The sequence below is a fragment of the Saccopteryx leptura genome, chromosome 11, assembly GCF_036850995.1.
Source record: "Saccopteryx leptura isolate mSacLep1 chromosome 11, mSacLep1_pri_phased_curated, whole genome shotgun sequence".
Classification (NCBI taxonomy): domain Eukaryota; kingdom Metazoa; phylum Chordata; class Mammalia; order Chiroptera; family Emballonuridae; genus Saccopteryx; species Saccopteryx leptura.
In genome coordinates, this window is record NC_089513.1 from 66,429,407 (window position 1) to 66,451,468 (window position 22,062).

At 37.6% G+C, this 22,062-nt stretch overlaps 1 protein-coding gene across 2 annotated transcripts in view; it reads left to right on the top strand.

The window, feature by feature from the left end:
- The window catches only part of TRIM33 (tripartite motif containing 33), a 117,899-nt gene that overhangs the window by 80,935 nt on the left and 14,902 nt on the right, over positions 1 to 22,062 (top strand). For both annotated transcript variants that reach the window (XM_066353504.1, XM_066353505.1), the window contains exons 7-15: positions 15 to 161; positions 623 to 740; positions 2,085 to 2,359; positions 2,937 to 3,101; positions 6,112 to 6,312; positions 15,706 to 15,838; positions 17,241 to 17,304; positions 20,077 to 20,236; positions 21,546 to 21,895. In XM_066353504.1, coding sequence (XP_066209601.1) covers positions 15 to 161; positions 623 to 740; positions 2,085 to 2,359; positions 2,937 to 3,101; positions 6,112 to 6,312; positions 15,706 to 15,838; positions 17,241 to 17,304; positions 20,077 to 20,236; positions 21,546 to 21,895 — 1,613 coding nt within the window. The remainder of the gene's footprint in view (positions 1 to 14; positions 162 to 622; positions 741 to 2,084; positions 2,360 to 2,936; positions 3,102 to 6,111; positions 6,313 to 15,705; positions 15,839 to 17,240; positions 17,305 to 20,076; positions 20,237 to 21,545; positions 21,896 to 22,062) is intronic.

Genomic DNA, 22,062 nt, shown 5'->3' on the forward strand with positions numbered 1-22,062 from the left:
TTGTTCTGTTTCAGAATGTTACAAAAGAGAGACAGATGAAGTTAATACAGCAGCAAAATGACATCACAGGCCTCTCCCGACAGGTGAAGCATGTCATGAACTTTACAAACTGGGCAATTGCAAGTGGCAGCAGCACAGCCTTACTGTACAGCAAGCGACTGGTGAGACACATGGGGTCTTTATTTGTCTTGAAGGCAACTTTATTATGTGTTCAGTGAGCTGTACTTGTTCAAAATACAGATTTTGAATTTTGGCAAATGTATTTACCACCACATTAAGATACAGAAAATCTCCATCACCCACAAAAGTTTCCTTGTTCCCTTCTACCCCTAGCCCTAGGCAACTATTAGTCTGATTTTGGTCTTTTCTAGAATTTTATCACAGTAGAATTATGCACTATTCTGTATTGAAGATACCTAGCATTGTAGTGCAATTTGTCATCAGAAATGGCAGGAATGCAAGCATATGCATTTATTTGCTAACATAGATAGTCTTTTAAACGCTGATCTTGTCTCAGTTGAGACTGACACTGTGGGGCTACATGAGCTTTTATGTCTTTATCTTGTCTGTTTTTTCAAGTGATATTGAATTTTAAGACTAATGTGAATTTTTTCCCTTTAAGATTACTTTTCAATTGCGCCATATTTTGAAAGCTCGTTGTGATCCTGTCCCTGCTGCTAATGGAGCAATACGTTTCCATTGTGATCCCACCTTCTGGGCAAAGAATGTAGTCAATTTAGGTGAGAAATGATTAGTTTTATGAATATAACTTGGAACACTGAATTAGAAGGAGGAAGCATCTAAGGCAAATTTTAGATACTGAAGATTTTTTAACTTTACTCTTAACATTTAAACTTCTTGGGAATTAAGTTTTTCATTAGAAATTCATTACATCTTTAAGAATGTTGAGGGTTTCCTTTATAGTTTTTTAAAATGTGTATTATTTTTAACATTTCCCCACATCTTTTAAAGTGACATTGTTTCATATTGAAAACTTAGCAAACAGGTCTTAATTCTCTGGGTGAATTTGTTAGATGCTTAGGAGTTTGTATGTTAATTATACCAAGTTAAATTGTCCTCTAGAGGAGAATGTCAGGATGCTGATATGTCTGAAAGTTAAGTCCCGAGGAATGTTTGAAAGCTAAGAGTAGCTTTTTTGACATGTAAGAGAAATGGACTTTGCTTTTGTTACTCCACAGTGTGGACCTAAGAACCATAGGTGAAAGTTACAGAGTGACAGACAAATTTAAAACAAGGCAAAGCCCAAAAAACGTTTCCAACAGTTAGAGCTGTGTACATATTGAGTAAACTCAAGTTTAAAATGGTCAGATCCTTACAATGGGAAGTTGTAAAAGCAGAAGTGGATGGCCTTATGTTTAGAAGTAATCTTTGTGTATAGTTAGATTTGGCTTTAAGCTTACTTAGATCAGGCATCAACAAACTTTTTGTTTGGTAGGTAGCTATGTTTGTTTTTTACATTTTAAAGGGTTGAAAAACAATATATGAAGGCTGAAATATCTGGCTCATTATAGGAAAGGTTTGCCAACTCTTCCTTAGATCAAACCTTCCTATTTTTAGAAATCAATGGGCTCTGTGAGAAGTAAGGAAAATTGTCATTTTTAAGCATGTAAGTGGTTTAAACCTTATTCAGTATTTCCACAGAAGGCAGTTTGGTAGCGATAGAATACCCTGCCCACACATTTTGGCAGTTCAGAGGCAGATGGGATCAGCAATAGTACTCGAGTCTCCTTGAAACTTGTCAAGGGAGAATTGATTTAAACAGGTTGGATGGGCCTCCTCTAATAACATCTCTTTTAGCTCTTTAATTTTCTGTATATCTATGTAAATAAAGAATAAGGGCAGATAATATATTCTGAATAATCAAAAGTCACTTACTTGTCTTTGGACCATAGTAGATTTCTGATCTTTGCCATCATTAAACTTAGCTCCCATCCCTGTTGTACTGTCAGAAGCTTTGAGTGTTGAGAGTTGTCAGAGGAAAGAAGGAAAGCTAGTGATTAATCTACAACGTAGATGATTTATTCGATAATATGCAAATTATTCTTCTTTTTTAAATCCTTCAGGTAACCTAGTAATAGAGAGTAAACCAGCTCCTGGGTATACTCCTAATGTTGTAGTTGGGCAAGTTCCTCCAGGGACAAACCACATTAGTAAAACCCCTGGACAGATTAACTTAGCACAACTTCGACTCCAGCATATGCAACAACAAGTGTATGCACAGAAGCATCAGCAGTTACAACAGATGAGGATGCAGCAACCACCTGTACCTGTATCAACAACAACAACAGCAACACAGCAGCACTCACGACAAGCAGCCCCGCAAATGTTACAACAACAGGTGAGTATTATATTGTTAAGTTATTGATATAAATTGTGAAGACCTTAGGGCTACAGTCTATTCTGTAGATGAGTTACATGTTTCAAAGTGACTAGCAGGGAAAGAGCTCAAAGGTCAGAGTTTAAATATTTGTTCTGGATATCAGGGGATGTTGAGGAAGTGTGAGGAAGGGCAGTAAGTAAATACCATGAGAAACAAAATTAACTCACTAGTACATAAGTGTTTATTCCTTCATACCATATCGTTTTTGTTTTGCACACACGGTTTTGGGCCAGAGAACCAGATTAATTAGCCCAGTACATATTTTATACATTCCTTAGGCATTTGTTGTAATCATTCCCATTCCTGTACCTCTCCTGCTCTCCCCTCCCCCATCCAAATCAAAGCTTTTAATCCAGAATTAGGTAAATTAATGCTTTAAACGCACGGAATTTGAAAGAAGGTACTTGGGGTGAGATGAGGAGAGTGACCTACACTCTATGTATCCTAACTGAAGTATTTTTACTAACATTTTATGTTTGAAAGATAAATTTATAAAAAAATAGTATTATATAAATTCAGTTTCTATCCTTTGTAGCCTCCAAGATTGATCAGTGTGCAAACAATGCAAAGAAACAACATGAACTGTGGAGCTTTCCAAGCCCATCAGATGAGGTTGGCTCAGAACGCGGCCCGAATACCAGGGATCCCCAGGCACAGCGGCCCTCAGTATTCCATGATGCAGCCACATCTCCAAAGACAAGTATGCCTAGAGTTACATTTGTAAGAATCATACAATTTTAAAACTAAAAGACACCATATTTCTTAATCAGTTGGTGGGGAAAGGGTCATCGATACCTTTGAGAATTTGATTAATGCTGCGTATCTTGTCCCAGAAAAATACACAGACATAAAATTTTGATGCCATTAAACCCTTTATATATTATGGGTTGAGAACCTCGATCTCATTCGACCATTTCATTTTACGGAAATAAATAACAAATGAGCTTGTTATTTACCCACAGTCACAAGAGAGTGGTAAAATCAAGCCTGGAGCTTTTCAGTGTCCTGAAATTGTTCCTCTGCTCTTTTAATGTGACATTTTGAACCTAATACATAAAAAAGACTTAAAACTGTGCTATTATTAATTCTTATATTTATTCGTTTGCTTCTTTCTGCTTAGTATGGGCCTTTTCAGAATATGGATATGCTTACCCTTAAAAATATTTAGAGACATGTTTTTTAGTCTTTGCCTGAATAGTAGTTGATTTCTGTGTAGGAGGCATGATTTTAAAATGAAACTACTTTTACATAGAACTTCCAGTTATAAAACCAGGCAGTTCATTTTATAACAGCAATGTTTCTATAGAGACATCTTTAAAGGCTTTTTCAGAATGCTGGGGAGGCCTTGTCAGAACTAGATTCTGAGCAAACCCCCTGAATCCGAATTTCAAGGAGGGGGATACTCAGCAATGTGTAAACTTATACCTCAGACCACTGCATCGAGTTGACAGATACTGTCCTAAAGCAGGGGCCTTCACCTTTTTTGGCCCAACTACTTCTGGAAAGGTTTTTGAAAAATATGTGCTCCCTCTCATTTGAAGATTGGCATTTAAAAGTTATCATTATTAATTTAAATTAAAATAGTTGCAAAGGACAATTTCTGGCATACTGTCATTGACATGAAGTAAACCCTTACATTTTATTCTACTACATGAATCCATTGAAGTCCCAAATACCATAACAAGCTCATTTTTAAAGTTCAGAATTTTGTACTCTTTTTTTCCTGGGACTTGAATTTCTCTTCTACTTCCTTGCATTTTATCATTTATATATATATATTTGATAAAGTTATAAATCAGTCTATTACAGTTTTTCTGCAGGAAAAATGTCTATTTTAATTGTAAAATTCTTCCAATTTCTAGTGACAGGCTATTAAACTTTAAAACTTTTTCTTTGGACCAAATTTTTATTATAGTTATTCCTATATAATTGTTTAAATAACATATATTTACATACTTTAAGAATATTAGGAAATACAAAAAGTAAAATTGTTTTAGATCTACATTTTTTTTGTAAGATAAACGGAGCTTTTCCCCCCCTTAATTTTCAGTTATATACAGGGTTTGGGAACCCATGGCTCGCGAGTCAGATGTGGCTCTTTTGATGGCTCCATCTGGCTCACAGACAAATCTTTAATAAAAAAAATGTTAAAAATATAAAACATTCTCATGTATTACAATCCATTCATTTCCTACCGCTCATGTTCATGGTTGCGGGTGGCTAGAGCCAATCACAGCTGTCCTCCGGGACAACACCAAGTTTTTATTGGATAATGAGTAACGTACACTAGTCGTTGTATGGCTCTCATGGAATTACATTTTAAAATATGTGGCGTTCATGGCTCTCTCAGCCAAAAAGGTTCCCGACCCCTGAGTTATATATGTTTGTTATGTCTGTTACTTATTAGTAGAATAAGTAAAAATTCAACATCAGTTTTTATGACTACCTTGTTTTTTTGGGGTTTTGTTTTCATGTGATGCTTGGGAAACTTGAACACAAAAATATATATCTGGGAATTACAAGAATTTTTCTCAATTTGAACATTTTCTGGGTTATCAAAGCTGAATCTTACTATGAGCTATCAGAATTTTAGAAAATCTTATAGTTGACAGCTTTTCAGGTCTTTCTTAATTTTGGTTGCTCATCAAATATCAGCCTACTTGAAGATTTGTTACACAGATTTTGGAGCCAGGCACTTTATCAACAACCTGACAGCTTGATTGTACCTTTGCTTGTCTCTCAGTTTTTTTACCCTGAGGCAGTGTGCTAGATAAGATTAGGAATGGGCCAGAGGTTTGCTATTTTGTATAGAGAAAGACAGTTGCAAAAGAAGTAGTGACAAAAGAATCTGCAGACCTCAGCACATTGTTAGATAAGGTAATTGGATTTTCTTTAGAAAAAGTACATATGAAGGTTGAGGATCTGGGAGTTAACTTCCTTAGAAGAGCTCACGTACCCACGTACCCCTTAGTACATGGAAAGCCTTTAAGTGTTACTAGGGGCCCAAGGAACCTTTGGGAGAGTACAGAAGCTACAGAATCAGAGAACATGGCCCTTACACTTTAGGGCCCCTACAGAAATACCTGAATGTTAGGGGTTTTAATATTTCAAATTTATATGAGTTTAGTAATTTATTTTCCAAAGGTTTCCATCTGTACCATCTTAAATGATCCTTAGAACAGCCCTCCCAATAAGACAGATATTCACTTTAATTCATCATTCCCATTTCTGAATTACTGAGATTGTCACCTTAATTAGAGTCAGAAATTGATGTTATATTTCTGTTTGTAGATTCATTGTTTGTTATACCATATTAATAATACAATACACAAATTACACGATTATTTTTATTTTTAAAAAGACAAAAGGGTAAAGAGGAATATGGGCAGAACAGTAGCTTTCTTGCTATGCTGTTTGAAAACTTGGGGGCTTCCAGATTATCTATTTACATGCATCTTTGTTCTGAATAAGATCATGTCACCTGACTAACAGGGTGGAAAATTATTGTCAATTCCATTTTTTCCTGAACTGCTACACAAAAATAAGTGGAAAAATGAAAAGTCTAAGTGTGGATTATTATTCTTTTCTCTACTTATTACTCTACTTCTTTCTCAACCATAGGTATCCTTCCTAAATTAAAAATTGTTGTCAAATATATTCATATTAGGATATCTTGGCCAATTAAGTAACAATATCTTTTCTCCTAACAGCACTCAAATCCAGGGCATGCTGGACCTTTCCCAGTTGTGTCAGTGCACAACAATGCCATCAACCCAACCAGCCCTACTACAGCAACTATGGCGAGTGCTAACCGAGGTCCCACCAGCCCGTCTGTTACAGCAATAGAGCTTATCCCCTCAGTTACCAATCCAGAAAACCTTCCGTCGCTACCAGATATTCCACCCATACAGGTTTGTATTTAAGCTGAATGAAAGAATTAAAACCTCATGTTAGTTAGGGAATTAGAGTATATTTTTCTGGTGGTGATTTTTAAATTTAGGCAAAATTTTTTTTTAAATTTCCAAAGAGCACAATATATTTGAATTTTTCAAAGTTACATGTACTGTGGAAGTCCCAGGTTCAAATCCCGGACAGGGCACACAGGAGAAGCGCCCATCTGCTTCTCTACCCTTTCCCCTCTCCTTTCTATCTCTCTCTTCCCCTTCTGCAGCCAAGGCTCCATGGGAGCGAAGTTGGCCTGGGCACTGAGGACGGCTCCATGGTCTCCACCTCAGGTGCTGGAATGGCTTCGGTTGCAATGGAGACGCCCCAGATGGGCATAGCATTGCCCCCTGGTGGGCTTGCTGGGTGGCTTCTGGTCGGGCGCATGCGGGAATCTGTCTGCCTGCCTGCCCCCTGCTTCTCACTTCAGAAAGATGCAAAAAATAAAAAAAATAGTTACATGTCCTAAAACTAGCACTCTTCAGTATTTTAAATTTATAAGATGTAAACTTTGTTTATCTTGCTGTCACCTACCAACAGGTGAACCTTGTGTTAGGTGAAGTTCTCCTGGTGTGTGTTTGGATCTAGAGCAGCGGTTCTCAACCTGTGGGTCGCGACCCCGGCGGGGGTCGAAGGACCAAAAAACAGGGGGCGATTGGTCATTCGACCCCCGCCAGGGTCACGACCCACAGGTTGAGAACCGCTGACCTAGAGGGAAAACCCAGGACGAAAATGTGGTCAAAACTTTGTCAGTTTCTGTTGGGTTTAAAAGGGGTAGTCAACCCCTTATGCATACAGGTCGGTCGGAAAGGAAGAGGATGGAGAGTCGGTACGAGTCGGGTGCGTTGGGGATGCTGAGAGAGGAAGTGAGGGGGGAAGTGGGTCCTGAAGGGCTCCTGACACCCTGTGCCTTTCACAGCTTCAGCAGTTTTTTACTGAAGTAAAATCTTTCAGTGCCTTTGAAATTTCATTAATTTGTTTGCTTCAAAAGCATTTTATATTTTTAAATGTAAATACAACCTAAGATTTTACTGCATTGTCTCATGAGTTGCCATGGGAGCAGGAAGCAGGAAAAGCCCTAGACACTAAGGCCCTGGCTGTGCATGACTGTTATTGACTGTTTTATTGTTAATGGAGTTAATGGATTTCTAACTCCCAGCATTGTTTCAGACTCATAATTATTGTAAATTCTGTTCATCTCATTGTTTCCATGTTGTAACAAATTGTAGTTGTGTTAGCACCGAGAGAGTACTAGACTATATAGAACATTTTGGAATATATATATAAAAAACAAAATTGCTAAGTTATAAGCTTATAATTTACAAAGAATTTTCACAGATAGTATATCAGTTTAATGCTTGAAATAATTTGGTATGATCAGTAACATCTCTACTTTATGGGTGCGAATAAGAGGTTAGTGACTGTCTCAGAGTCACCCAGCCCAGTTCTATCTTTACTATTCATAAATATAGCTGGAGGATAGTTTGGGGTTGGAGTCTGGAAGGCATTAATATTGAGAGGCTTTGGGAAATCAGAGAGGTATGTACACTGTTCAAGGAGTCATTCAACATTTACTAAGCACTTACTACTGTATGCTAAAGTCCTTGGGCATTAATGATAAAAAGATAAACAAGACTTGGTTCTAATTCTTAAGAAACTTTCAAATGGAGAAGGAAGGTTATCAATGTCAAACTTAACATAAATAGCCTTGGAGGGTGGCACAGTGGATAGAGCCTCGACTCAGCGTTGAAATTGATCCCAAGGGTGCTGGCTTGACCCAAACGTCACCTTTTGTGCACAATTAAATGGAACAAGGAGTTGATGCTTCTTTATCTCTCCCTTTGCCACTGTCTCTATCTTTCTCCATCTCTCTTAAAAATACTTAACATAATTTTCTAGGGTTGCTGTGACCTTGGTTCCGTTCTTTCTCACACAGACCAGATGGTGGAAATGTAGATGCTCCACAGCTGAAAAGTTGAAAAGCTTTGAGATCAAATGAGAAGCCCTGGAATGTGTGCCAAGTGGTAGAAGAATAGAATCCAGGCTTTCTCACATGAACCTTCTCTTCCTTGCAGACATGTTAAACTTATTTTTATTTATTAACATATTAATGTATCCTCTACTTTAAAATTTGATATATAATTTACATATCATAAAATCCATCCTTTAAAAAGGTACAATTCATTGGTTTTTAGTATATTCACAAGATGGTGCAACCATGGAGCCACTGTCTAATTCCAGAACACTTCATCACCCCAAAAGAAACCCTCCCCATTGGCAGCCTCTCCATTTCCCTCCATCTCAACACCTGGAAACCACCAGTTCACTTCCTGTTTCTGTGGATTTGCCTATTGGCATTTTATATGACTGACATTATGCAATATGTGGCCTTTTGTGACTGGCATCTTTCACTTAGCATAATGTTTTCCAGGCCCATCCATATTTTAACATATATCAGTTGTTGTTTTTTTATGGCTGAATGTTTCATTGTGTGGATATATCACCATATGTTCATCCTTTTTTCAGTTGATGGACATTTGGGTTTCTACTTTTTGGCTGCTAGGTATAAAACTTTTATGAACATTTTTTGCAAGTGTTTATGTGAACACAAGCTATCAGTTTTCTGTGCCGCATTTCTAGGAGTAGAAATTGAGGGTCATATTTTGAGTATGTTTATGTTTTGAGGAACTGCCAGACTGTTTCCCACAGCGGCTGCATCACTTACAGTCCCTGAAGCAGTCTGGGAGGATTTCAGTTTCTCCACATTCTCACCAACACTTTCATTGTCACTTATTTTTAAAAGGAATTAGAGGCGTTACCACAAAAGCACAACCACAGTAAGAAACATTTAACCAAATGAACCAAAAATAGAAAGGGAAGCAACCTACTATTTCTAGGAGAATCACTTTTTCTCCTGTCCTGTGGTTTCCATGGCACAGTAAAAGGAGACCTGGGGCGGCTGTGCAGGGAGGGGGGTGTGGGGTGTCAGCTGAGTAACACAAGCAGGAGATAACATAAGTTTGGGATGTTTGTTGATAAATCTTTTTTTCTTTTTTTTGCATTTTTCTGAAGCTGGAAACGGGGAGAGACAGTCAGACAGACTCCCGCATGCGCCCGACCGGGATCCACCCGGCACGCCCACCAGGGGGCGACGCTCTGCCCCTCCGGGGCGTCGCCCTGTCTCCACCAGAGTCACTCCAGCGCCTGGGGCAGAGGCCAAGGAGCCATCCCCAGCGCCCGGGCCATCTTTGCTCCAGTGGAGCCTGGCTGCGGGAGGGGAAGAGAGACAGAGAGGAAGGAGAGGGGGAGGGGTGGAGAAGCAGATGGGTGCTCCCCCTGTGTGCCCTGGCCGGGAATCGAACCCGGGACTTCTGCACGCCAGGCCGATGCTCTACCACTGAGCCAACCGGCCAGGGCCGATAAATCTTAATACTGATCATTATGGCCATCATTATAGAGTAGAATTTGATTTAAATAGAATTCTCTCAACCTGAATTACTTTTTATTTCACTCTACTGTCCATCTCCAGCATAGTGATAATGCTTGTTTGTAATTTTGACTTTGAGGGAATACATAATGAACCTGAATACCTTTTGAATAGATAAATGAATATTAGATTCTGTTCAGATTATGATTAAACAACCTTTTATATTTGGCATATTGATAACTTTATTTGGATATTATAGTGGAAGTTATGAAGTCTTGGGAAAACCATGTATGTATTTATGATATTCACATGCAAACTTAAATATTATAGAATATCCATTTTTGTAATGTGTTCCCAACATTGCCTAAATTAATCCTTTTTACCATCTTTGTCTGTGTAATAGACAAAAATGACATTGATTTTATTTATATTTTTTTCATTTGTGTGGTTAGTTTTCTTAGATTCATTGAGTTTTGTATTCTGTGGATTGTCTTTTTCCTTTTAATTCATAGAAATTATTATATCACATGTATTCTGTGCAGTTATTTAGGATGCCTAAAAAACATTGGCTTAGTGAATAAATGAATTAATATTTTCCCAGTTAGACTTTTAACTTTATGGTGACTTGATTCCATGTTCAGTGGAACCTGGAAGTGAATGCTTCAGTTAGCATTTCCCTGCTGGAGATCGAGTAGTCTCAGGGAAGCCCTGTACTTTTGCTTTGCCTCTTCCTGATCCATTCACTCTTCTAGGCTTCTAGGTTTAGGGTTGTCTCTCTGGCCAGAGACACAAATTGCAGGTTGGAGGGTATAAAAGAGTATGAGTAGAAGTAGGTAACAGGGGACTTCCATGTTTGTTTTGACTCATTCCTTCCTCTTTTATGTCTAGGTGAGATGTTTCCCAACTTCTGTCCGTGGCCCATATTAGGAGCTGCCTCTCTCTTATTTTTTATCTGAAGTGAGAAGCGTGGAGGCAGAGAGACAGACTCCTGCATGCGCCCGACTGGGATCCACCTGGCATGTCCACTAGGGGGTGATGTTCTGCCCATCTGAGGCATTGCTCTGTTACAACCAAAGCCATTCTAGCTCCTGAGATGAGGCCATGGAGCCATCCTTAGTGCCTGGGCCAGCCTTACTCCAATGGAGCCTTGGCTACGGGAGGGAAAGAGAGAGAGATAGAGAGAGGAGAGGGGGAAGGGTGAGGGATGGGTGCCTCTCCTGTGTGCCCTGCTGGGAATTGAACCCGGGACTTCACATGCCAAGCCAATGCTCTACCACTGAGCCAACCAGCCAGAGCCAGGAGCTGCCCCTCTTCTCAAATCCTCTAGTTGACTAGTTGCAGCAAGGGATTCTTCAGTAATTCCAGTTACAAGTTACTCCTTGGCCAAATAGCTGTGACTACTGGCAGGCACAACTCCTAATACACTTTAATTATTCCTCTTGCTCACCTGCAGCCTACTCTCACCCTCAGCCCTTTCTGTCACTGACATGAGGTTCCTTAAGGCTTTTAATGAAAAAGACTTCATTAATGAGAAAGGCCCATTTACTTTTTTTTAAATTGAGGTATAATTGACATCTAACATTATATTAGTTTCAGGTGTATAGCATAGTGATTTGATATTTGTATACTTGTCATAATAATCACAGTGAGTTTTATTAACATCTGTCACCAAAAGTTTTATTAAAACTTTTTATAAAAGTTTTCTTGTGATGAGGACTTTTAAGATATACTTTCAGTAACTTTCAAGAATTCTATTACTTGAGTATTACTATCTATAGGCATTATACTGTACATTATTTCTTCATGATTTATTTGTTTTGTAACTGGAAGTTTGTACCTTTTACCCCCTTGCACCCACTTCACCCCCTTACCACCTCTTCTCTATATCTGTTAGCTTGCTTGCTTATGTTTTGTTTTGTTTTCATATTCCACATATAACTGAGATCATACAGTATTAGTGTTTTTCTGTCTGACTTATTTCACTTAGCATAATACCATATTTCCCCATGTATAAGATCTACCTTAATTTGGGGGCCCAAAATTTGAAAAAATGTATTACATAAAGTTATTGAACTCGTTTTATTCATCATAAAATTTATACAACTCCTCATCACTGTCAGAACTCCCATCCACTAGCTTGTCCTCATCTGTGTCTGATGATGAATCACTGTCTTCAACAATGAGCGCAAAAACAAGCACGAAAAAGCAAGAAATACAAGTAAAAAATCTACAACCATTGTATAAGACGCACCCAGTTTTTAGACCCCAATTTTTTTTAGGAGAAAGTGAATATGGTATCTTCTAGGTTCATCCATGTTGTCACAAATGGCAAAATTTAATTTTATTTATTGCTGAGTAATATTCCATTGTCTCTGTGTAACACACTTTCTTTATCCTTTAATGTATTGATGGATACCTAGGCTGCTTCCATATCTTGCATATTACTAGTAATGCTGCAATGAACAGAGGTGTGCATATCTTTTCAACTTGATGTTTTTGTTTTTTTTATATAAATAGAAGTGGAATTGTTGGATCATATAGTTTTTCTATTTTTAATTATTTAAGGACTCTCCATAGTGTTTTCTATAGCATCTACACCAGTTTACAATCCCACCCATAGTGTACGGGGCTCACTTTTCTCCACATTCTCGCCAGCACTTGCTGTTTATTGATTTATTGATGAAAGTCATTCTTTCAGGTATGAGAGGATATAGCTCGTTTTGGTTTTAATTTGCATTTCTCTGATTATTAGTGATGTTGAACATTTTTTATATGTCTCCTGGTCATCTCTATGTTCTTTTTAGAGAAATGCCTATTCAGATCCTCTGCTTATTTTTCAATTGGATTGTTTGTTTTTCTGATATTAAGTTATGAGTTCCTTATGTATTTTGGATATTAACTCCTTATTGAATGTATTATTTGCAAATATAGTATCTTCTATTCTGTAGGTTGTCTTTTTGTTTTGTTGATGGTTTCTTTCGCTGTGCAAAAATTTTTAGTTTGATGTAGTTTCATTTGTTTATTGTTCTCTTTTGTTGCCTCTGCCCAAGGAGACATATCTAAAGAGATCTTGTTACAAGCAGTGTCAGTTTGCTGCCTGTGTTCTCTTCTAGGAATTGTTTGGTTTTTGGTCTTACATTTAAGTCTCTAATCCATTTGAATTTATTTTTTATATGGTATAAGAAAGTGGTCCAATTTCATTTTTTTGCATGCATCTCTCCAGTTTTCCCAACACCACTTAATGAAGAGACTGCTTTTATCCCTTTGTATAAGGTCTACTGGAAAGTTCTGTCCGTTTCTATCACAAGTTTCGACACGTAAGCACGTTTATTTGGCGCATGTGTGCCTATTTTTATCACTTAATGTATACATACTGACATAGCAAATTAACTAAAACAAAATTTAGAAAAGAGGCCGGCGATGATCAATAGGAAGAACATCATACCGCATCATGATAATGCCAGGCCACATGCTGCTTTGGGGACTTGTCAAAAAATTGCAGAACTAGGCTGGGAAATTCTGTCGCATCCACCATATTCCCCGGACTTAACACCCTCCCACTATCACTTGTTTTTGTCCTTACAAAATTTTTTGAAGGGCAAAAAATTCAAAAATAAAGAAGATATCAAATAAGCACTGGTTCAGTTTTTCGCATCAAAAGATAAAACATTTTTCAAAAATAGGATATACAAATTGCCCTCACGCTGGCAAAAAATCAATAATAATAGCAATTATATTATTTAATAAAGTTTATTGACGGCAAGGAAAATTCGTATTTTGTTTTATTCCAAAAATGAACAGAACTTTCCAGTAGACCTTATATATTTGTTGTAGATTAATTGACCATATAAATGAGGATTTATTTCTGGGCTCTCTCTTTTTTTCTTTTTTTTCTCTCTTTTATTCCATTGATCTATATATCTGTTTTTATGCCAGTACCATCCTGTTTTGATTATTGTAGCTTTGTAGTATAGTTTGATTTCAGGGAGTACGATACGTCTCACTTCGTTCTTTCTCAGAATTTTTTTGGCTATATCATGGTGTTTTGTGATTCCATATAAATTTTAAGGTTGTTCTGATCCTAATTGATTTTGTATTCTGCAGCTTTACTGAATTCATTTATTCTAAAAGTTTTGGTGGAGTCTTTAGGATTTTCTATATGTAATATGTCATCTGCAGATATTGACAGTTTTACTTCTTTCTTTCCAAATTAGATACCTTTTATTTCTTTTTCTTTCCTAATTGGTCTGGCTAGTACTTCTAATACTCTATTGAATAAAAGTGGCAAGAGTGGGCATTCTTGTCATTTTCCTGATCTTAAAGGAAAAGCTTTCAGCTTTTCACTGTTAAGTATGATGTTAGCTGCCTGACCAGGCGGTGGCACAGTGGATAGAGCGTCGGACTGGGATGCCAAGGACCCAGGTTCAAGACCCCGAGGTCGCCAGCTTGAGCGCGGGCTCATCTGGTTTAAGCAAGGCTCACCAGCTTGAGCCCAAGGTCGCTGGCTCGAACAAGGGGTTACTCGGTCTGCTGAAGGCCCACAGTCAAGGCACATTTGAGAAATCACTCAATGAAAAACTAAGGAGCCACAATGAAGAATTGATATTTCTCATCTCTCCCTTCCTGTCTGTCTGTCCCTCTCTCTGACTCTCTGTTTGTGCTACAGAAAAATAAAAAAGAAAAGTATGATGTTAGCTATGGACTTGTGATTTATGGCCTTTGCTATATTGAGGTATGTTCCCTCTGTATCCACTTTGTTGATAGTTATTGTTATAAATGGATGTCGAACCTACTTACTTTTTAGGATGGTCCTCCCTTGCCTGTGATATGTTTTGAGCTGCTTTATTCTGATCATTTTTCTATCAATCCAATTCTACCTTGGTTTATATAGATATAGTTTTTTCCAGAGTTTCTGCTTTGATTCCACTTTCCTGTTTTAGAGTCATGAAAATCAGCATGCTTTTTGAGAGGAAAGGAGAGTAAATGTGTGTTCAGTTTTCAAAAAGTGATCTTGCCTCTTGCGGGAGAGAAGATTAAAAGGGGCAAGTGTGGGTACAAACAGACCAGTAAACAAGAAGATTAGCAGTTATTGAAGAATAGTTTGACTTTGTGCACCTGAAACCTGCATACTTTTGTTAACTCGTGTTAACCCAGTACATTCAATAAAAAGAGAAAAGACTTTAAAGAATTTTAAAATAAAAAGAATTATTTGACCATCTCTTAGATAGACTGATACAAACCTTTACTTAAGGTAATTTTCATAATTAAATAGCAGTATCTTTTTACTATTTCTCACATAAATATTTTCTCATTTCATTATCATCAGTTCTCAGTGTAAGTGAATGTTTTACAAATAGTACAATTGGAAATCAGGCCAAAGTTATGGTGCCAGGTCCTCTGGCTATAACTTACAACCTCTTGACTGCGCTTTGTGTGTGTGTAATAAGGGATCTTATATCTCAGGCCAAGGGCTTTCTGTTGAGTATAAAGACAAGTCAGAGCTTTAAAGTTAGGTGTTGACATTAAATTTCTGTGTAGGTGAATGATTCTGGGAGATCTATGGATATTGAAATAAAGGGAGGAAGACAGGATAAAGATGTTGAAAGAACACAGTCTGCATCAACTTTGAGAGAAAGCAAGCATGTTATAGTGTGTCAGCGCTGTTTTCATAGTAGAGCATAACGAATTTAGGTGGATTATTGGATTTTGTCTTGATCTGCTGGGTATTTGTTGAATAACATTATTATAGCTTTATTTACATAAACTTTGTTCTGTATGAGTCCTCAGGGAGCCTAAGGAAGCAACAGTTAAGCTGATTTAGGTGTAGGATAATCTGTTTATGAGGAAATTGAGCATAAGTGATTATACTAATGAAATTAATAACTTCTCTATTTAATCAAAGCAAATTTATTTATTTTTGTTTTTTTCTCTTTAGTTGGAAGATGCTGGTTCAAGTAGTTTAGATAATCTACTAAGTAGATACATCTCAGGCAGTCACCTACCCCCACAGCCTACAAGTACCATGAATCCCTCTCCAGGTCCCTCTGCCCTATCTCCAGGATCATCAGGTAAAACCAGCTGAGGCGCTGCCTCATTTCTTCACACCTTACAGAAAGTATCTCTCAGTATATGTCTTAGCCAGGGTTCTTCAGAAAAACAGAACCAATAGGAGATGTGCATGCGTACATGCATGTATAGGGATTTTAAGGAACAGGTTCGTGTGATTGTTTAGGGTTGGCAAGTCCAAAATCTGCAGGGCAGGTTGCCAGGCTAGAGATTTAGGCAAGAGTCGGTGTTGCAATCTTAAATCAGGAGGTGAAATCCTTTCTTCTTCTGGTAATCTCAGTCTTTTCTTCAACTAATTGTATGAGACCCACGCACATTTTTACTCAAGATATCTACCAGTTTAGTTGTAAATCATATCTAAAAAATACCCTCATAACAACTTTTAGACTGGGTTTTGGCCAAAGAACTAAGTATTATATTCTAGGCAAGTTGACACACAAAATTACCATCTCATAGCGCATCCTGTCTTTTTCCTGATTGCACTATTTTTCTTCAAATACTTTGGGCAGTCTTCAGCTAACTGAAGCAGTACTAGTTTATACCCATAACGCACACTGTTCAGAGCTCCAGTGTGCGCCTCTATTCATGTTCCTTGCTGGATTTGTAGTTCCATATCTTGTTTTTCATGATACGGGTTGTTGGTTGAAGAGGTCTTTGATTTCTAACCCCTGTGTAAAACACATTGTAAAATAGTGAAAAGTAGAAAAATTGTTTAAAAAAAAGTTGAGGAAAGGCAAGTGAATTTTTAAATTGCAAGTTTTAAAAACTTAAATTTATTGGAAACTGTTAAAATGTGACTACTAGAGGAGATGTAGCTTTCTTCCAAAATCCCAGCTGATTTATTGACCTTACCGTGAGTGAATGATTGAAGATTGTTGGTGCAGTGGTTATGGAATATATTTTTCTGGTGTAAATGAGATATTATTTTTTTCTTACTAAAACAGACCACCTCATTATTTCTAGAGTTCAGAATAGTTCAGATTTAAATGTGAGTTTTGCATGAGATGCAACATTAATGTATTTTTTGAGTCATATAATTTTTGAGGTTTAATCTAGTTAGTTAGTTATTCTAGGACTTCTAAAAGAAAGACTAAGTAATATAACTCTAAGTAGTATATTTACCGAATGACTTGGCCAAGATGGTAGATAGCTTTCTCTTGATCTGCTGAGTTTTCATGGGTCAGGTAGTGTTGCTGTGAGGAGGATTCTGAGAATGGTGTTCAGCGGAGAGAAATGGGTGGAGGTCTGCCAGTGATTACAGATGTCATACCGGACTGCGAGGCTAAGTCTAGATTTCCAAGAACTGTTAAATTGCATTGTAATCATGCTGAGTTCTGTAACTAGTAGGTAGAATTCTGAATATTCTTATCTGCTTTGATATTCATTTTGACTTACTCTTTGCAGGTTTATCCAATTCTCTCACACCTGTGAGACCTCCTAGTACCTCTAGTACTGGCAGTCGAGGCAGGTGAGTATTACATTATTAATAGGTTTCTTTTTTATTAAGAAATGTTTCAAAGGGGTGTTTTAAAAATCAGACTATTACAGTGAACTTTTATATGCTTACCATTCATCTTCAACAGTTACCAAGTCACTTCCAGTCTTAATTTTATGCTCCCATTCACTCCTTGGTCTAGATTATTTTGAAACAAATGTCAGACATCTTATTTCTCTTGTGACTATTTTAGACTATATTAAAATACAAAGATTTAAAATTTTTATAACCACAGAACCATTATCACATCTAGAAAAAATTTCCAGATAATTCTTTTAATATCATTAGAGATCCAGTTAATGTTCAATTTCCCAATTTTTCCTATAAATGCCTCTTTAAAAAAATGGTTTCTTTGAATCAGATTTAGATAAGTTCTTTGCATTGCCATCAATAGACATTTTGATGTCAGAATCAGTGTATTTGAGTATTGTTTCTCCTATAGTCTTCCCCTATTTTGTCATTTGAATATACTGCTGCTGTGTTTTCTTTATATTAGTATTTAGATCAAGAAGTTTGATCAGATTCAGGTTTGTTTTGGGGGAAAGGAGAGGGGAGAATACTTCATTGGTGGTGGTGTGTATTTCATGAGGGGCACGTGATGTCTGATTGGTTTTTGTTTGTTTGTTTGTTTTGTGATAGCAGCCAATAATGATCATTACCTAACTTTTTTTGCTGGTTGAAAAATGATGTAGATGAAGTCCCTGGGTTACGAACAAGATAACTTCTGTAAGTTTGAAGATGTTTAAGTATTTATATGCACAGAAAGGTAAAAATACTGTGTTAGGACAAATATCTAAGTTGCATTTAATAGGTAAATGTATCTGTTTCAGCTCACATACAAATTCAACCTAAGAACAAACCTACAGGCCTATCTCGTTTGTAACCTGGGGACTGCCTATATTTAAATGACTGTGTTATTCCTTCTTTATTATTTTAAACTAGTTCTGTAAAGAGAAACTTGATGTCATCAACTATTTGGTTATAGGAAAGGCTGAGTGAGTTGATTCTTTCTCTTTATTTCCCTACTTTTTATTTTACTTTTTTTTTTTCTTCGTATTTTTCTGAAGCTGGAAACGAGGAGAGACAGTCAGACAGACTCCCGCATGCGCCCGACCGGGATCTACCCGGCACGCCCACCAGGGGCGATGCTCTGCCCCTCCGGGGCGTCTCTCTGCGACCAGAGCCACTCTAGCGCCTGGGGCAGAGGCCAAGGAGCCATCCCCAGCGCCCCGGCCATCTTTGCTCCAATGGAGCCTTGGCTGCGGGAGGGGAAGAGAGAGACAGAGAGGAAGGAGGGGGGGAGGGGGGGAGAAGCAAATGGGCGTTTCTCCTATGTGCCCTGGCCGGGAATCGAATTCCCTACTTTTTATAATAGTGAGTTGATTTCCCAGCACCCTGCTACAGTGACCGATGAGTTATATTATTTTTAGTTTTATGAACTCATATATTTAAACATATTTTATATGTTCTACAGTGTTATAGATGTTATTTTTATTGATGCTTAAAGTTTTTTGTCTTTGGTCCATCAGAGCTTCTTAAATTTGGCCACTCCAGCAGTCTCTGAAAGCTTCCTTGTTTCTTGTTGTGAAATGATGTTCCAGGTTTGTCTTGTACATTTCCTGCCTCAGACCTGGAATCAGCCATTTCTCTAAGAAATCTGGTCATCTTAGAGAGGAAATGGTGCTTGGAGATAATCTTCTGGGTACTAGGGGTACTCATTCCTGAATTGATCATTGTTTCTTTTGTCTTTTTGGTGGACAAAACTAAGAAATGGGGATGGGTGGGGGAGAGAGTGTGTTTTAAGATAAAATATAGCCTGACCTGTGGTGGTGCAGTGGATAAAGCATCTACCTGGAACACTGAGGTCACCGGTTCAAAACCCTGAGCTTGCCTGGTCAAGGCACATATGAGAGTTGATGCTTCCTGCTCCTACCCCCTTCTCTCTCTCCTTCTCTCTCTCCCTCGTCTCTCTAAAATAAATATGTAAAATCTTTAAAAAAATACAATAATGGTGATGGATTTTTACTCTTTAATTTTAAATAGTATAATGAAAGAAAGATTTATATATGAATTTTTGTGTGTGTGTGAATATGCATTTTGAAGACTGGTCCTTTTAAACACTTGCTTGACTTTTTACTTATACTTTAAATTAATCAGTACTTTCAGAAGAAATATATAAATTGAGTGAAAAAACGTGTTTATTCTTAGAAATAACATAGTCTTACTAGTTATTCACTTCTCTTGCAAGTGGTTTTGCTTCGTGGTCTGGATTAGTCAGGTATCATCATTACATTGATTTCAAATAAGGACATTCCTGGTGTTTACTGTTTGTTATCCTCTTTTCCCAGTCCCCCACCTTCAAAAACTGAAGTAGCAATTCCATTGAGGAGGCTTCATGAACCAGATTTTCTTTAGGTGTTTGGGGGTAGAGAAGAATTGAAACTATTGCTATTGAGAGAAACAATCACTGACATTCTGTACAATTAGCCTGGAAAAGTGATTGTTTACTAGACTTTTTACATGAGTAAATGCCTGAGACCATAATATGTATTTTTAAGGTCGTATGAAAGTTTGATCTGCATTTTTAAGAATTGGAAGCTAAGTTTATACCACACTTTTCTTAACACCATTGTAAAGTGTCCTTATTATCTTTAGTTAATTAACTGTCTATTGTTTCATGTTAATGAATGTTACTTTTATATACACCACAGTCAAACATATGTGGCCTTTGTTGTTTTTTATTAGCTGTGGGTCATCAGGAAGAACTGCTGAGAAGACAGGTCTTAGTTTCAAGTCTGATCAAGTGAAGGTCAAGCAAGAACCTGGGACTGAGGATGAAATATGTAGCTTTTCAGGAGCCGTGAAGCAGGAGAAGACAGAGGACGGCAGGAGGAGTGCCTGCATGGTAAAGTCCCGCTGGGCTCTGGCATGGACTCTTCCATCACTGCGTGTGGTGGACCAAGTGGCGCTCTGTGAACACTTCTTTATGTCTGAGTTTTATGTCTGGTACTAGCCAGATGTCTCTTTTTCTAACTCAGCTTCTCAAAGTGGTAGCTGTAATTAATCAGAAAAGACATAATTAAGAACTCATTTCAAATTATCTTTTCAGTTTATAATTGGTCAGTACTTTTGCTATGATTCTAAATCGGGTTCTGTCTTACTCTGAATTTATTAACCATCTCAATAGCCACATTGAGTCTCAGGCTACAAATGATCCTTGGCTGTTTTTCTGGACCTGTAAGTGCAGAATTGAGACTGCTGACATCAAAAAAGTTTAACAATCAAAGAGTTTTGTGGTGGGAAGATTGCCTTTATCTTATGAACTATTAACCATTTTAGAGTTCCCAGATGAAACACTATAGAATTTGTAATATAGGGTAAAAGAAGGCACAAGTTCCTCTCTGTTAAGAAATTTCTGTTGCCCAGGTTTCATTTTATGTACAGTTGGCACATAGAAATTTCGGCTTGGGCTACTGTCTATATTGAATGTAGTGTATGTAGATTTAGAGAGCAGCACATTTAGCCTTGGGTTTGGAGCAGTGCACCTCTTCATCCAGAACTTAGTTTGGAAAGTATCCCCCAAAACAGGGTAAAGGATTTCTTTTTTACATTGTCATAATTTTTCTATATTTATAGAGTAATAAGTGGGTAGAAAAATATTTCAGAATGCTTTTCAAAAGCTATGCAACAGATTCTTGAGTGAAAAATACTGTACCAAAGTCAGCCCTGGCCGGATAGCTCAGTTGGTTAGAACATCATTCCAAAGCACAGAGGTTGCCGGTTCAATCCCTGATCAAGGAACATACAGGAAAAGATTGATTTTCCTATGCCTCTCTCTCCCTCTCTTGCTAAAATGAATAAATAAAATTTTTAAAAAAAAATGTATTTATATATACACACCAAAGTCAGTTGTCTGTAGGAAAAGTATAACCCTATGCTCACTTCCCAACCCGTGTACCTAACTGTAAAATTAATTTCCTTACTGTTTGAGAGAACCAGTATTACAGAGACTGCTCCCTAAAATCAGAAATTCGCATGCCTAAATAATTTTGAGGTGAGTTTCATTCCTTTATGTCACTAACGTGATTTCCAAAATGATTTTAAGTTAGGTCGGTGTATCTGTATATCTGTTGACATAAGTTTTAACCAACACATACACTGCAAATGATAACGGTGAAATGATTCTTTAAGAATTTGTCCTTGTTCTCTTTTAGTTGAGCAGTCCTGAGAGTAGTTTGACACCACCTCTCTCAACCAGCCTGCATTTAGAGAGTGAGTTGGATCCATTACCAGGTCTGGAAAACCACGTGAAAACTGAGCCTACAGATACCAATGAGAGCTGCAAGCAGTCAGGGCTCAGCAGCCTCGTCAACGGAAAGTCCTCAATTCGAAGCTTCATGCACAGGTCGGCACGAATGGGAGGAGATGGCAGCAGCAAAGATGATGACCCAAATGAAGACTGGTGTGCTGTCTGCCAGAATGGAGGGGATCTCTTGTGCTGTGAAAAATGTCCAAAGGTCTTTCATCTAACTTGTCATGTTCCAACACTTCTTAGCTTTCCAAGGTACCAGTGATAGAATTGATTTTTTTAGTTGTTTTAGTTTTATAAGCTTAAAAAAAATACCCTGGAAGTTATTCAGAGTAGATAGCCTTCTTGGCCCATTCATACATAATATTTCTGTAAAACAGGGGCCTGTTATTCCTTTGGTGTTACCTTCTAGAGCAGTGGTA